This window comes from Anabrus simplex, chromosome 1 (genome assembly GCF_040414725.1).
Source record: "Anabrus simplex isolate iqAnaSimp1 chromosome 1, ASM4041472v1, whole genome shotgun sequence".
NCBI classification, from domain to species: Eukaryota; Metazoa; Arthropoda; class Insecta; order Orthoptera; family Tettigoniidae; genus Anabrus; species Anabrus simplex.
The window spans coordinates 508,955,503-508,973,358 of NC_090265.1; the positions used below are offsets into that span (position 1 = coordinate 508,955,503).

At 36.9% G+C, this 17,856-nt stretch overlaps 1 protein-coding gene across 1 annotated transcript in view; it reads right to left on the reverse strand.

The window, feature by feature from the left end:
• The window catches only part of Wdr62 (WD repeat domain 62), a 459,879-nt gene that overhangs the window by 123,440 nt on the left and 318,583 nt on the right, over positions 1-17,856 (reverse strand). The window contains exon 14 of the mRNA XM_067135382.2: positions 14,462-14,574. Coding sequence (XP_066991483.1) covers positions 14,462-14,574 — 113 coding nt within the window. The remainder of the gene's footprint in view (positions 1-14,461; positions 14,575-17,856) is intronic.

The window sequence follows — 17,856 nt, forward strand, 5'->3', positions numbered from 1 at the left end:
AATTTCAATTCTCTTCAAACTAAAAATTTCTTTGGCTACTTGATCTAAAGGTTCTTCTTAGATGTCTTTTCAAAGGATAATTGACATTTTCCCATTAGATATTTATTCATGTTACTTGTATTTTAAAACTAGTGCCCATCTTTCATATTTTAATATTTATTATTTACTTTCCATTAGATATTATGTTTTGCTTAGTAAGGGCTTTATCAGAAATCAACCAAACTGACATGTACAATCGTTTAAAATTTTCAGTTTATAAAAAAAAATTAACAATCCTCTTTTGTATTTATCATCATAAATAACCATGTAAAAATAAAAATTCCAAATCTGAAATTAACAAGCAAGTATAAAACACCTCGTCACCCACCCATTGCGGTAAGCAAGAAATGGGGGAGCCTATCTGTAAGCTACAAGGAGGGCCCCGTGTTGCGAATAGGGGAACAGCTGTCAGATATGGCGGTTAGTTCTGAAATAAGCTGGGAAACCAGATGAATAAGCAATCCCTGACAGTGCATCAGGCAAAGTTAGTAGGTCGTGAAAGTGGGTCGGGGTGGGACCTGGCTTACAGTAAAATAATCACAAGACTTGACAGTTTGGCGACATGAGTCCACACCACCATCAGATATGTGTATTCCCCAGACAGGCAAGCTCATTATCCAGTAAGACAGTTGCCTGCGAGAAGGCCCTCTGTTATAAAACCAAGGTGTCAGACTTCGTCAACTGGCTGAAAACATGACCGTATTGGAAAACATGACCGAGGATGATATAGGAAAGCAGAATAATGCTAGGATGACCCCACAAGCGATGCGTTACAGAAGAGACTGGCCGTAATGATAAGAATGCAAGAATTAAGCAAGCAGCAGCATTGAAAGAAAAACCAGAAACAGAAAGTCATGTTTGCCACAGTCAACATCTGTATAATGAAAGGAAAGAGTTTAGAGGTAGTCGAAGTGATGAATTTTGTTTGTTCAAGAAACAAAATGAAAGGGAGATAGAAGTAAATAACTAAAGGATAACTCATAAACTGTGGTATGACTAGTCAAAGAAATGGTGTGGGACCCTAAGACCCAGTTATCGGTGATCGACGTCACGAGACGGTGACCAGATAATTTTGTATAAAATTGTCTTAATACTCACTAGTTTAAAAATTTTGAAGGAAGAACAGTCTATAAATGGACATTTACAGGTTTATCAGTCTAACATCCATCATATGTGTCATATGTGTAAGAAGTCAAAACAGGAAGTATTGAATAGCCACCTAGAAAAGATGCTGTATAAGTAGGGTTGGACATACATATGAAGTGTACTAATTATGGCAAATACAGGTTTCTAAATTGTTAATCTGAAAATTGGAATACATTTACTCTTTCTCCAACTTTTTATCATTCTATGTTTCATAGATCACAAGCAATTATGAGTGGAGGTCTAAATATTACTGTAAATGTAAATTTGTGTCCTTGTCTTGAGGTGGTGCAGTTCTTTTCAGGCACACCCCCCAATGGAGGCGAGCTGCATATACCCACTTAACCACGTACTAGCCCTCCGGCCAATCTTATATTCTCACCAGTACCAGGAATAAAACCTGGGATCCCGAGGTCAGCAGCTAATAATGCTAACAGTTACACTAAAAGCAAAGTCACCTCCGTACAGGCCATGAAGACCCTTGGAGGAGTGGAAGGTAAAGGCTTCCCCATTGTTAACCTCGGCACGTGATGGGGTAGAGTGGATAGCTCTACGCCTGGCTATCTTTGCCCCCAGGAATTAATCTGGTACTCATTTTTTGTGTAGGCTGAGTGAACCTCAGGGCCATATGCACCTCCGGAAGTGGAAATCTTGTTTCTTAAATTTTACGACTTCCTGACAGGGATTCGAACCCACGTCCTTCCAAGCAAACCGAGCACACCTTTACCGCCTCGGCCAGGCAGCCCCTTAATGGTTACACTAAGGAGGTGGAATTGTTAAAGGATGTGATAATGGTTGGTGTATAGGATTTCAATTGGTTCAATGACAATTTTTCGAGGTACAATAGTGATTGCTCTTCTACGTGTAGGGCATAAGTCATGGATGACAAGATAAAAGTGCTGGAGAAATAGGAAAGATCAATTTGTTTCTTGCTCCCTGTGTAAAAAGAATTAACCATATTTGCCTACATAATTTTAAGATCAAGAAATTTCTGCAAGGAAACTTTATTCAACTGTGCATTCACATATTCAATACTGTGTTCAACTATTCAGTTATATTAAATAGTCTATTTAATTTTAAATTAGAACATGTTTTGATTCTTGTATGAATCATCTTCAGCTAACATCAAAAATACAAGTAAAAATTAACAGAGTACAAAGATATTTATATTAAATATAAAACACAAGGACATAATTAAAGCATCTTATAAAATTCTTGCTGCTTGTGTCTAAAAAGAGGATAAAAAATATATTTATTTATTTATTTATTTATTTATTTATTTATTTATTTATTTATTTATTTATTTATTTATTTATTTATTTATTTATTTATTTATTTATTTATTTATTTATTTATTTATTTATTTTTCCTCTCTACAAAGCAGTAAAATTAATGGTGAGGACTAAAAATTGAGGCTAAGATGTTCCCTTGTTATGTTGGACATAACTGTCATAACAAAACCAAGGACTATTACATTCAAAGATCTCTCTAAAATTGACTATAGTATGTTCACTGAAGATGCACTAGATGTTCCATGGCACCATATACCGACAGTTGACAACATTGACATTAACGTAAACATATGTAATGAATATCTGACAGCGCTCTATGACCGACACGCCCCGCCGAAAACAGTACGGGTAACATGAGTCTCAGCACCGTGGTTAAACTTAGAGCTAAAGGAGTTAATGGCAAGATGAGATGCCGCACATAGAAAGTTTAAGCGACAACCAACACAAGACAATTTTGATTATTTTACAAGACAATTTTGACGCATTTAAACAGCTACGAAATTAAACATTGCAGGCAGTATGCAACACTGGAATTAGACATGCACATACAAACAACTTTGTCACCGCTACCTACTAAGTAATGCTCTGGAAATATTGTAGACTAGCAAGATACCCATGCTTCGCTACGGTATTATAATGAAATTTATAATTCAATGCTTAACGTTTTATGTATGATCGCCGAAATTCGCGATCTAAATAGTTTTCAGGAGAACATCCGCCAAAATTTGTAATCTGACTCTTTTTCTGAGAGATTACGGCAAAGTTCCTCCAATATTTCAATATTTCTTTCTAGCAATCGATTTCATACTTCCCGGGCTAGCTCCAAGAATTCCACCCGGTCAGTTGGGTCCCTAAATCTTTGTCATCTTTTCCTATAAGCGTTTTTAATATGGATCAAAACCTTGAGAAGATCCGCCGTGGTGTCGTCTTGAGTGCCTTGGCAATCATAGTCATTACCCGGCCGGGACCCATTTCCGCACATTTTGACAACGGTCCAGAACATTATTATTATTATTATTATTATTATTATTATTATTATTATTATTGACGGTCTGGAAGCCACAGCAAAATTCAAGACCGCTACTTGGCGGTAAATTACATCTGCAGCCATTGTCATTGCTGACAATGTGACCAGCACCATTGTCGCGCTTAGGCAAGTCCTCATAAAAGGAATTCAACACCTTTTCACCCCCGCCCTCAAAGATGATTTTCCCAAAACGCTTTTTCCTTTGCTTTAAAGGAGATCCAAATACCAAATTTCATGCCTGTAACATCTTTAGTTTTCATTAGATGCAAGTACCCTCATACAATTAATTCAATTAATTTTTCAAATCTTTCACCTCCCTCTTCATTGGATTTTCCGAGAATACGTGTTTCTTTAATTTTAAACCAGATTCCAAATACCAATTTTCACGTCAACAAAATCTTTCATTTTTGAGCTAATAGTATCCTCATACAAATAATTCAAATCATTTTTCAATTTCCCTCCCCCCTTTAGGTGGATTTCCGAAAACAAAACAATACGTATTCCTTTATTTTTAAAGGATATTCCAAATTCAAATTTCACGTCTGTAACATCTTCAGCTTTTGAGATATCAGTATCATAATTAAAAGAATTCAACCCAATTTTCAGTCACTTTAACCTCTCCACCCAAGTGGTTTTTCAGAAAACAAAAAGTACACGTTTCTTTATATTGAACAGAGATAAAAAGTACCATTTTTCATTTCGGTAACATGTTGAGCTTTTTAGATATACTGTAGAAATGCTCATTTTAAAATTTCACCCCCTTTTTAGTTCCCCTTAGGTGGAGTTTCCAAAAACAAATCTACTATGCTTCTTTACTTTTACAGGAGATTCCAAATACCAATTTTTACGTCTGTAACATTTTACGTTTCTGAGATATTCTGTAGATAAAGTCTTTCTAAAAATTCACCCCAAATTGTCACTCCTGTTTAACACCCATTAATTGGATTTTCCAAAAACAAAAAAAATGTGTGTTTCTTTATTTTCAAAGGAGATCACAAATACCAGTTTTCAGGTCTGTGATATCTTTTGTTTCTGAGATATAGGTATCCTCATTTAGGGCATTCAACCCCTTATTCACCCTTTTTCACCCCTCCTATTGGGATTTTCCAAAAACAAAAAATAGGTGTTTCTTTATTTTTAAATGGGATTCTAAATACCAAATTTTACATCTGTACACTTTAAAAGTTTTGATATATACACACACTCATTTGAAAAAATCACACACACACACACACACCCCCCTTGTCACCCCCATTAATTGGATTTTCAAAACCAAAAAATAAGAGTTTTTTAAAGGAGATCCCAAATACTAATTTTCAGGTCTGTAATATCTTCAGTTTCTGAGATATAAGTATCCTCATTAAAGGCATTCAATCCCTTTTTCAGTCCTTTTCAACCTTCCTATTGGGATTTTCCGAAAACAAAAAAATGTGTGTGTGTCTATTTTTAAAGGAGATTCTAAATACCAATTTTTAAAGCTGTAAACCTTAAAAGTTTTGAGATATAGATACACGCATTTTAAAATTTCACCCCCTTTTCACCCCCCATTAATTGGATTTTCCAAAAACAAAAAATATGTGATGGTTCATGTTTGTGGGTTGCTGTAGTCACGTCCTAGTTTGTGAACCATGGGCAACGGCTGAGTGGCCTAGTAAGTGGTCCTGAGAGTCGGGATACCAGTTGCTATGGAATGGGAGTGGGCATCTCGGACATATTCTGAGTCGTGGCCCTCCTTGTGCTCAGGCGGCTAGGACTACACAATTCACCGGCGGTCCATAACCCGTTAGAGGAGAGATCCTCACTTGGACTATGTGCAAGTAGGGCAGCATCCTGCTTCATGAATTTACCGAGCTCAGAACACTTTAAGCAAGCCTCGGACCTATGGGAGTAATGGAGTCCCACTCCCATTTGACAGGCGAGGGACTCCTTGGAAATAACTTGGCGAACGAAATGGAATTCGATGGGGAGCTATCAATATTAATGGGGCTTATGGAAGAAAGAAGGTAGAACTTGCTGAGTCAGCAAAGAGGATGCATCTGGATGTGCTAGGAGTAAGTGATATTCGGGTAAGGGGAGATAAGGAGGAAGAGATAGGAGATTATAAAGTGGACTTGACGGGTGTTAGAAAGGGAAGGGCAGAGTCTGGGGTAGGGCTCTTTATCAGGAATACCATTGCACGCAACATAGTTTCTGTTAGGCACGTAAGTGAGCGAATGATGTGGGTAGATTTGGCAGTGGGAGGAATTAGGACAAGAATTGTGTCCGTGTATTCACCATGTGAGGGTGCAGATGAGGATGAAGTTGACAAGTTTTATGAAGCATTGAGTGACATCGTGGTCAGGGTCAACAGCAAGGATAGAATAGTGCTAATGGGCGATTTCAATGCGAGAGTTGGGAATAGAACTGAAGGATACGAAAGGGTGATTGGTAAATGTGGGGAAGATATGGAAGCTAATGGGAATGGGAAGCGTTTGCTGGACTTCCGTGCTAGTATGGGTTTAACTGTTACAAATACATTCTTCAAGCATAAAGCTTTTCACCGCTACACATGGGAGGTTAGGGGTACCAGATCCATAATAGACTATATCTTAACAGACTTTGAATTCAGGAAATCTTTTACGAATGTACGAGTTTTTCGGGGATTTTTCGATGATACAGACCATTATCTGATCTGAAGTGAACTAAGTATCTCTAGGCCTAGGGTAGAGAAAGTGAAATCTGTCTGCAAACGAATAAGGGTAGAAAATCTCCAGGATGAGGAAATTAGACAGAAGTACCTGGATATGATTAGTGAGAAGTTTCGAACAGTAGACAGTAAGCAGGTTCAGGATATAGAAAGTGAATGGGTGGCATACAGGGATGCTGTAGTAGAAACAGCAAGGGAATGCCTAGGAACAACTGTGTGTAAAGATGGGAAAAGGCGAACATCTTGGTGGAATGATGAAGTGAGAGCAGCTTGTAAACATAAAAAGAAGGCTTATCAGAAATGGCTCCAAACAAGGGCCGAGGCAGACAGGGATTTGTACGTAGATGAAAGAAACAGAGCGAAACAAATAGTTGTTGAATCCAAAAAGAAGTCATGGGAAGATTTTGGTAATAACCTGGAAAGGCTAGGTCAAGCAGCAGGGAAACCTTTCTGGACAGTAATAAAGAATCTTAGGAAGGGAGGGAAAAAGGAAATGAACAGTGTTTTGAGTAATTCAGGTGAACTCATAACAGATCCCAGGGAATCACTGGAGAGGTGGAGGGAATATTTTGAACATCTTCTCAATGTAAAAGGAAATCATCATGGTGGTGTTGCAAACGGTCAAGCTCATGGGGAATCTATAAGCAAGGGAACAGGAAGGATTGCAACAACTATCGAGGTATCTCATTGATTAGTATACCAGGCAAAGTATTCACAGGCATCTTGGAAGGGAGGGTGCGATCAGTCGTTGAGAGGAAGTTGGATGAAAACCAGTGTGGTTTCAGACCACAGAGAGGCTGTCAGGATCAGATTTTCAGTATGCGCCAGGTAATTGAAAAATGCTACGAGAGGAATAGGCAGTTGTGTTTATGTTTCGTAGATCTAGAGAAAGCATATGACAGGGTACCGAGGGAAAAGATGTTCGCTATACCGGGGGACTATGGAATTAAAGGTAGATTATTAAAATCAATCAAAGGCATTTATGTTGACAATTGGGCTTCAGTGAGAATTGATGGTAGAATGAGTTCTTGGTTCAGGGTACTTACAGGAGTTAGACAAGGCTGTAATCTTTCACCTTTGCTGTTTGTAGTTTACATGGATCATATGCTGAAAGGTATAAAATGGCAGGGAGGGATTCAGTTAGGTGGAAATGTAGTAAGCAGCCTGGCCTATGCTGACGACTTGGTCTTAATGGCAGACTGTGCCGAAAGCCTGCAGTCTAACATCTTGGAACTTGAAAATAGGAGCAATGAGTATGGTATGAAAATTAGCCTCTCGAAGACTAAATTGATGTCAGTAGGTAAGAAATCCAACAGAATTGAATGTCAGATTGGTGATACAAAGCTAGAACAGGTCGATAATTTCAAGTATTTAGGTTGTGTTTTTTCCCAGGATGGTAATATAGTAAGTGAGATCGAATCAAGGTGTAGTAAAGCTAATGCAGTGAGCTCGCAGTTGCGATCAGCAGTATTCTGTAAGAAGGAAGTCAGCTCCCAGACGAAACTATCTTTACATCGGTCCGTTTTCAGACCAACTTTGCTTTATGGGAGCAAAAGCTGGGTGGACTCAGGATATCTTATTCATAAGTTAGAAGTAACAGGCATGAAAGTAGCAAGAATGATTGCTGGTACAAACAGGTGGCAACAATGGCAGGAGGGAACTCAGAATGAGGAGATAAAGGCTAATTTAGGAATGAACTCGATGGATGAAGCTGTACGCATAAACCGGCTTCGGTGGTGGGGTCATGTGAGGCGAATGGAGGAGGATAGGTTACCTAGGAGAATAATGGACTATGTTATGGAGGGTAAGAGAAGTAGAGGGAGACCAAGACGACGATGGTTAGACTCTGTTTCTAACGATTTAAAGATAAGAGGTATAGAACTAATTGAGGCCAAAACACTAGTTGCAAATCGAGGATTGTGGCGACGTTTAGTAAATTCTCAGAGGCTTGCAGACTGAACGCTGAAAGGCATAACAGTCTATAATGATAATGTATGTATGTATGTATGTATGTATGTATGTATGTATGTATGTATGTGTGTATGTATGTATGTATGTAAAAAATATGTGTTTCTTTGTTTTTAATCCCAAATACCAATTTTCAGGTCTGTAATATCTTCAGTTTCTGAGGATATAAGTATCCTCATTAATGGCATTCAACCCCTTTTTCACCCCTTTTTATCCCTCCTATTGGGATTTTCCAAAAACAAAATAATACGTGTTTCTTTATTTTAAAGAAGATTCTAAATACCAATTTTTACATCTGTAAACTTTCAAAGTTTTTAGATATAGATACACTCATTTTGAAAATTCACCCCCTTTTTCACCCTCCCATTAATTTTACTTTCCAAAAACAATAAATATGTGTTTCTGTATGTTTAAAGGAGTTTCAAAATACCAATTTTCAGGTCTTTAATATCTTCAGTTTCTGAGATATACTGTAAGTATCCTCATTAAAGGCATTCAACCTATTTTTCACCCCTCCAATTGGGATTTATGAAAACAAAAAAATACATGTTTCTTTATTTTTAAAGAAGATTCTAAATACCAATGTTTAATTCTGTAAACTTTTAAATTTTTGAGATATAGATACACTCATTTTCAAATTTCACCCCCCTTAGCAACGGAATATCAAAAAATCCTCTCTTAGTGAGCACCTACATGTTAATATAAATGTATCCCCAAAATTTCATTTCTTTATGTGCAGTAGTTTTGGCTCGGCAATGATGAATCAGTCAGTCAGTCAGTCAGTCAGGACAAGTTATTTTATATATATATATATATACTAGCAAGATACCTGTGCTTTGCTACAGTATTATACTGAAATTTAGAATTGAATGCTTATTGTTTTATATGTAATCCGCCGAAATTTGCGATCTGACTCGTTTTCTGAGAGAATCCGCCGAAATTCGTGATCTGACTTGTTTTCTAATAGATTATGGCAAGTTTCCTCCCATTTTTCAATCTTTCTTTCCAGCAATCGATTACGTACTTCCCGTGCTAAGTCCAGGTATTCCACCCGGTCAGTTGAGTTGATAATCTTTGCCATCTTTTTCTATAAGCATTTTTAATATGGGTCAAATCCTTCAGGAGATCCAGCGTGGTGTCGTCTTGGGTGCCTTGGCGATACTGAACCCGCGGCCGGACTGCATTCTTAGTCATTACCCATCCAGGAACCGTTTTCAGTGCGGTCCGCACATTTGACGACGTTCCAGAACGTTATTATTATTATTATTATTATTATTATTATTATTATTATTATTATTATAGATGTTGTGGACCCCACAGCAAGATGCAAGACCGCTACTTGGCGGTAAATTACATCTGCTGCCATTGTCATTGTTGAAAATGTGACCAACACCATTGTCGCGCGTAGGCAAGTGTGCTGGATTGCTGGCCATACGAATGACATACTTCCGTGCATTATTGACCTGATTATGGAGGTGAAAAATTGGACGGTCAATCTCATTCCTATTGTTTATTTCAAATGTGTTCAAATTTTTATTTATATGCCAGGAGAATCTACTTTAATCTAAGAACGTTCTCCGAAGGAAAAGATGGCTCTTGAAAACGAAACCAGGAAAGATTAAAAATGATCGGTTTATGATCAGAATAAGTACATCGAAAATCTACAGCCTGTTTCCAGTCACTCAACAGGGTCAGGAATGGAATGAATAAAGCCCCCATATAGTGGCAAAAATAGGAATTGTGCCGGCAGCCGAAACCTGTCGCACTCCTCTGGGGCAATGATTAATGGATGACAAATGAAATTAAATTATATTGGACAGTGTTGTTGGAGTGAATTATAACAGGAAAAACCGGAGTATCCGGAGAAAAACCTGTCCCGCCTTTGTTTTTTCCAGCACGAATGTCACATGGAGAGACCGGGATTTGAACCACGGAACCCAGCTGTGAAAGGCCGGCGCGCTGCCGCCTGAGCAACGGAGGCTCCTTATAAATACATTATGAACAGTAAAATCAATTGGTCTCACCTCCTTTACACCCCACCACCGTTAAGTTTATTTTGCCACCCCCCCCAAAAAACTAAAAGATGGTGTGTTTCTTTATGTTAAAGGAGATTCCAAACACTAATGTTCACGTCTATTACCTTCAGTTTTGAGATTAAAATAAGGCACTTTTTTAGACTTTCACACTATTTCTCTCCCCCAAGTAAATTTCCGGCAAAAAGTATTTGTTTCTTTAATAGTAAAGGATCTTCTAAATACCAATTATCATGACTGTAACTCTGTAACTTCTTCAGTTTTTGATTTATGTGTCCTCATGAAAGGAATTCGTCTCCTTTTCACTCCCGCCCCCAAGATGATTTGCCCCCCAAAACGCGTTTTTCTTTGTTTTTAAAGGAGATCCAAATACCAATTTTCACGTCTGTGGGCCCTAACAACTTTAGTTTTTAATAGATGTAAGTATTCTCATACAATTAAGTCAAAAATTTCACGTCCGTAACATCTTCATTTTTCAGATAACAGTAGCCTAATTAAAAGAATTCAACAGAATTCAGTCGCTTGACCCCCCCCCCTTCCATCCAAGGGGTATTTCTGAAAACTAAAAATACACGTTCCTTTATTTTTAATAGAGATAAAAAAAACATGTTTCACTTCTGTAACAGGTTCAGGTTTTTTTTTTTTTTTTTTTTTTTTTTGAGATATACTGTATAAATTCTCATTTTAAAATTTCACCCCCTTTTTAGTTCCCCTTAAGAGGAGTTTCCAAAAACAAATCACCTATGTTTGTTTACATTTACAGGAGATTCCAAATACCACTTTTTACATCTGTATCATTCTATGTTTCTCAGATATTCTGTAGATATAGTCTTTCAAAAAATTCACCCCAATATGTCAGTCCTATTTAACTGCCATTAATTGGAATTTCAAAAAAAAAAAAAAAAAAAAGTGTTTCTTTATTTTCAAAGGAGATCCCATATACAAATTTTCAGTTCTGTAATATCTTCAGTTTCTGAGATATATGTATCCTCATTAAAGCCATTCAACCCATTATTCACCCTTTTACACCCCTCCTATTCATATTTTCCAAAAACAAAAAACAAAATACATGTTTCTTTATTTTTAAAAGAGATCAAAAGTACCAATTTTCAGGTCAGTAATATCTACAGTTTCTGAGATATAAGTACCGGTATCCTGATTAAAGGCATTCAACCCCTTTTTCACCCGTCCTATTGGGATTTTCTGAAAACCAAAAAATATGTGTTTCCTTATTTTCATAGAAAACTCTAAATACCAATTTTTACATTTGTAAACTTTTAAAGTTTTGAGATAGATACACTCAATTTAAAATTTCACCCCTCTTTTCACCCCCTTAGCAACGGAATATCCAAATATCCTCTCTTAGCGAGCACCTACATCTTAATATGAATGTATCCCCAAAATTTCATTTCATTATGTCCAGTAGTTTTGGCTCGGCAATGATGAATCAGTCAGTCAGTCAGTCAGTCAGTCAGTCAGTCAGGACAAGCTATTTTATATATATATATAGATATAGATTTAGCCTTCCTCAAACTATAGACTTTATATAATCCCACTGTTATTATCAAAGATAATAGAAATTAGCTAATCATGTCATAATTGTGTAAATAATCATCATAATCATCATCATCATTATTGTCCTATTTTTTCCTATTTTTTATCATATTATTGTATTGTTTAGTAGTTGTAAGATGTTTCATTTGTAAGTGTATTTATTTCAATTTTGCACATGTAGATACCATATTTTCTGGTTAGATGGAAGACAGGGCCTAATGGCCTTAATCTTGCCAGACAAAATAAATCCATTGTATTGTATTGTATAATAATGCATGTTGGGTCTTCAAAATGGAACATTACTGTGAAGATAGTTATTTGCAAAAAAAGAAATTTTTAATAATCTAAAAAGAAATAAGGAAAGGAAATGTAAAAGAAATGCTGAATTAAGAAAACGAGAGGAATAAGTTAAGAACCCTTCCTCGTGGACAGTCGAGATTTCTTCTGAGGACGCAGAGCACAGTTCCCTGCGAAACATTAAGAATTTTACCTTATTTTCTTTACACGGCAAAAGCCCAAAAGCCTATACAGTATCATGTCTTTAAGTACGGGCCGTGAAAGCATTAATGACAACTTAAAAACTGTTCACTGATTCTCTTACTGCCTCGAAGCATATACACTCAAGTGTTGCTGACATATATATGAGTGCAAGCATGTCAATTAACAAACCTTTTAAGGATCATATCCTCAGTTATTATACAGAATGGATGACAGTGGGCGATCACACATTCACTACAGATGACAAGATTTGGTGACTTCCTTTAGAATTAATGTGCCAGTGGACAGTAGGAAGCTGGAATTTAATTTCACGAGAGATGGTTACGAAGAGCTTCAGAAAGATCAGAATATCCAACTTGCTGGATGGAATGACGAAGAATCACATTCTTCTGAATGTAACGACTCCTCATTGTAAATGAGCAACAATGAAGTGTAGAAGGGTAAATTTGAGAATGCTCTTTTTATTACCAGCACGTGACTTGCATTTTCTTGCAGTGTTCAAAACATTAACCCATGGACTACCATATTACCTATTTTATTGTTACACATTTGTAGGCCAATCCATAGCTACATACAACACCACTGCAACGGAAAACACACTATTGTCGCGGCCACCAAATTAGGCAGGTGAGGAAAACTGCGCTGTCGTCAGATATGGGAACGGCGAAGCAACAGATGGTCGAGAGTTGCTTACCTCCGAGCACGGATTGGAGCCCACCTAACCTGAGTCATTCCCCTGTTATGCAGCTGGTGAGCTCGCACCGTAAGTGCAGTTAAAGATGGATAGTGAAAGTGAGTTGATTTGGGCTCAAGTCAAGAGAGAAGTAGCAGAGAGGAACAAGACAATCAAAATAAAGGACATAGAAAAACTCACGTCAGAAGCCATCAACTGTGCGACTGCTGAAGAAAGAGAAAAGTGCTTCAATTGCGCAGAAAATCTTCAAACAGACGATTGGGCCAAGGAAATAGTAAGGGATGAAAGAATAGAGCCATTCATCATCAGTGAAATGACGACTCGACAGATAGTGAGATGAGTGATGAGAGAGACTAAGAAATATTAGACTGCCTTGAAGCTAGAAACCGATTCTTAATTCATTGTAAATTATTGTAAACATATTCTTTAAAGTAGTTCTTTTCTATATTGCTCAGTTCAATACACAGTATTCAAATATTTAAAGTTAAAATGTAATAAAACTGATACAGATTAATATCTAATCCGAAAGTATTTACGGCGTCCTTCAGCCTGAGCTGGTGCGCGTGCCCCGAACTGCCTCAGCTAGAGACATTTACATGATCACTTTCCGGGCCGTTTTCCAGGAAAACTACAAGACTCACAGAAATACGTTTCAGATAAAAATATAAGCCAGGCGATTTTTTTACATTTTTCCTGGAGACACAATTTTATTGGTTGAAGAAAAAACTTGGCTGCTTACTGAAATTTTCAATACACAATTCTACGGATTTGATATTACTCGTTCAAGATTTTATTTTTAACAATTATTTAAAGTGGTTTATATGGAAAATAGTTATACCATTGAAATCAGCAGTCTTTTCTGAAGCTTGTAGTATAATTTGTTTTGAAACTTTATATGAAGTAACATCAGGAGCTTGAGAGAGAACAACTTGCCTCGCGCTCCGAAATGATGTGTTCAGTTAGACATTTCTTCGCCAGTTGCTACAAAACCTTGGCAACAGCGTAATTTCTCTGACCCGCTTAATTTGGTGGCCGCGACAATAGGCCTATATTTTCCACTTGAAACAAGTGCTATAAACCTGCAGACCTGACAGTAAACTAAAAGCATATCAATTTGAAAACTTGCTTGCTGTTTATTTTCCGTGTATATAATATTGAAGTGATGAAAAATGGACAGCCTTTATCCATATGGCACATGATGATAAACACTTTGTATTTATTAATATTTGTCTAACCTCTAAATAAATTTTCAATGTTCATACAAAATGGTATTTTCACAGCTATCGTGGCAATTTTATTGATTTTATCAGTAATTTCCATGCAACTTCCAACTTTCAAGAAACAGTCAGCGTAATTTATGCAGCTTGATTATAAAACAAAAAATTTGATCAAAAAAGTGTGAAAATTATCCAGGCAAATACAGTAATTTTGCATGGACTCGAAAGAGAAATAACTTGCATATCACATTTTGATTGCACCATTTTGCCCAAGACCAGAAGAAATAAAATAGCAGCAACCTGTACTCACCTGTTTGGAGATTATAACAGTCTCTTGTCGATAATCTGAGTAGTTGCCTCTTAACTCAGTACCACTATCGATAGAACTATCTTTCGAGCCTTCTGAATCTGTCCTTTTCTCAGCTGAGGAAGAACAAAACAAACAGAGACATTAAAAATGTATTTTCACTTAAGGTTTGTTATTCCTAATTTAAAAAATAGAGCGTTATGCCTTTCAGCATTCAGTCTGAAAGCCTCTGTGATTTAACTAAGTGCTTCCACAATCCTCTATTTCCAGCTAGCTCTGAGACTTCATTAATTTCCATACACTGATGCAAGTTAGGTAATGTGTGTATAACTCAAAAACAACTTTTCATTATGTTACAGTTAGGTTATGTATTAAAGTTACGTTATTTGTATACAGGTTGTACTTGTAACTTGTAAATAATCATTTATATGTTACAAGTTATTCAGAAAATTTCTGTTGTTGTGTTGTGCTGACTCAAGAGAACTCTGGAACATTGATGTACGAAGGACGTCCGTGGAGTAATCCTACGTCTTTCTGGATATTTTGAGGTAATATGCCATAATGATAAAACTTTTGGGTTGGTGTTGATTCAAGAGAATTCTAGAACATCAATTTACCAAGACTTTTGTAAAACTTTCCAGGTATCTTGCACTATTATAATGTGAGAAACCACAATTATCTAGAAACACAGCCAGAATGTATATCAAGAATGGTGATCATGTTGTGAGTGAGTCCAGTTGTAGTAGTTCACTTGTTACGTAGCTGTAAGTTGTGATTTGTGACGCGAGGCATGTTTAGTATACATACCACTCAGCAGATCAATTGAGACATAAATGTGTGTTTAGTGAGAAAATACACATGTACTCTGTGACAGGAGTGGTTTTATTTTGCTATATCATTACATTTACGTTAACCTCTTGCATTTAAACAATTGAAAACCAAGCCTAACCATCCTCACTTTGGTTTCCCTCCATGTCTCTTGTTCTCCATGGCCAAGACCATTATTCTTCTAGGTAACTTATCCTCCTCCATTCATCCCACATAACCCCATCGCTGATACCAGTTCATGCATCAACTTAATCCATAGAGTTTATTCCCAACTTAGCCTTTATCGCACTTCAAGAAATCTTCTGCCATTATCCCCACCTCTTTGTACCAGCGATCATCTTGCAATTTTCATGTCCGTTACATCCAACTTATGAATAAGATATCCTGAGTACATCCAGCTTTCACTTGATCTAAAAACAGATTGATGTAAAGAAATTTTCGTCTGTGAACTCATTTCTTCCTTGATTACAACTGTGAGCTCCCTGCATTCACTTTGCTGCACCTTGATTCAATTTTATTTAGCATATTACAATCCTGGAAGAATACACATCCTAAATAATTAAAATTATGAACCTGTTCATGTTTCATATCCCCTACCTGTCATTCAATCCTCTTACCTTTCTTCCCTACTGACATCACTTTCTTAATGGAAATGCTCATTTTCATTCAAGACTCTCTTCCATCTGCCAAAATATTAGACTGCAGGCTTCCAACACAGTCTGCCATTAAGAGCAAGTCGTCGTGGTTCTCAATTTGGGGCGTATGTTTCTTTAAATGTATGTACACAGATTACTCTGAGGTTCCACAGTAGATTTGTGCGATACTTACTTGAATTGAAAGGGGATACTATCCCACTAAAATATCATGAACCTTGGTTCAGTAGTTTTTATTAAAACAAACTCAATGCTTGCCCCTCCAACAGACCGAAAAATTGCGAACGAGACTACTCCTAGACCAGAATAGTACGTCTGCCTGTATACATGGTTTTGTTCACCAAAAATGTTTATTTTGACTTAAAGAAACACTAAGAACCTCCTCCTTATTTAATGTGTGTACACTGATCACCCTGAGATTCCACAATTTGCACAATTTGATGTGTGTGGTTCTTTCTATTTTCACTGAAAGGGGACACTCTCAATTGGTCCCGTTAAAATTTCATGAATATCTCTAGATCAATAATTGCTCTCTCTAAAGTCGTTCCCTGAAGACTGAGAACCATGATAGCCCAGCTAAGGATCAGTGTCAGTATTCGTCTTTCCACATCACTGTAGCCTTCTAAACACCTTGAAGTGTTGCCATTTGATTTTATTATAAATTATTCTTGTAATGCCCATAGCAGCATTTACAAAGAAGGTGGTTCTCAATATGGGATATATTTTTAAAAAATGTATGTACACCAATTACTCTGAGAGTCTGCAATCAATTTGTGTAATTTTTTAAAATTAAAAAAAGAATCCTCTCGAATTGATGCCATTAAAATTTCATGAAAATCGGTTCAATATTATTTTATTATATCAACAATAATCTCTGCCTTTCCCATAGATAGGAGTGTCACGATATCTAACTTATATAATGGGAATTAAATGAGGGATGTTCCACCATTCAACACAATGTATAAAACATGACATTTATTGAGCAAAAACCAGTTTTGATTCCCTTGGAATCATCACCAGTTTGTGATAAGTAAATAAATCAAAGGATCCTAATAACAATCAACATGAAAACTGCCTTAAATACATTTACAGTGGTCAATATAAAATGCGTATGACCATAAAACATTTACAGAAAGTTCTTGGAAACAGGTCACAGATAACTGCAGACACATATGACAAAAGAACACGTTACTGTTTACAGAAAGTTCTTGGATCTAGGTCACAGATAATTGCAGTGCATTTGTGCACTGTTGAACAGAGCTTTAGGAAAATATGTAAAAACTTGAGGTTGCAGAATACTGTGAGGTTCTTATTTACTATTCAGATATTCTTAGTTGAAACATTGGTGGATGGTATAAACATGTATTAAACTTGACGGATTTTGTGAAGTGCCGATGCTTGCACTTAAAACGATTAGCTGAGGGGTTAGGAGAACATCCTTTGTTGTTATGTAACATCTGCTTTGTTGTTGAAACTGTCGACTGTTATTGTTGTTGAAGTAAAAGTTGAATGATGGTATGGCCTTGGTTTATGGCATAGTATCTTAAAAGGTGGAAGTCTGAGGAAAATGAAATGAGATTTAATGTGTGTGTTCAAATTTAATTAATGATTGGAAAGTGGTTTGAAGGTACTCACTCCCTGTTCCTCTTTATCAAGCGCCGCTAGAAGAGTAGGAGGCGCACTGCTCGCCTGTGTCTGTGTGGAGTTTATTGCTGGCTTTAAGAGGTGGAGGGGAAGGGTGGTGACTAGCTTTGGATTAGCTGTGGTGTGGAGGGGGTGTGAAAGAGTGGGGGAGTGATTCGTTGTCTGTTGTTCCACCTAGATACGTCTTCAGAATAAGGATATGGATGGTCTCGTAAAGTATGTTCATTTTCTCGATGGATTCATTCAGATTGTGATTACAGTTGACTCTTGATC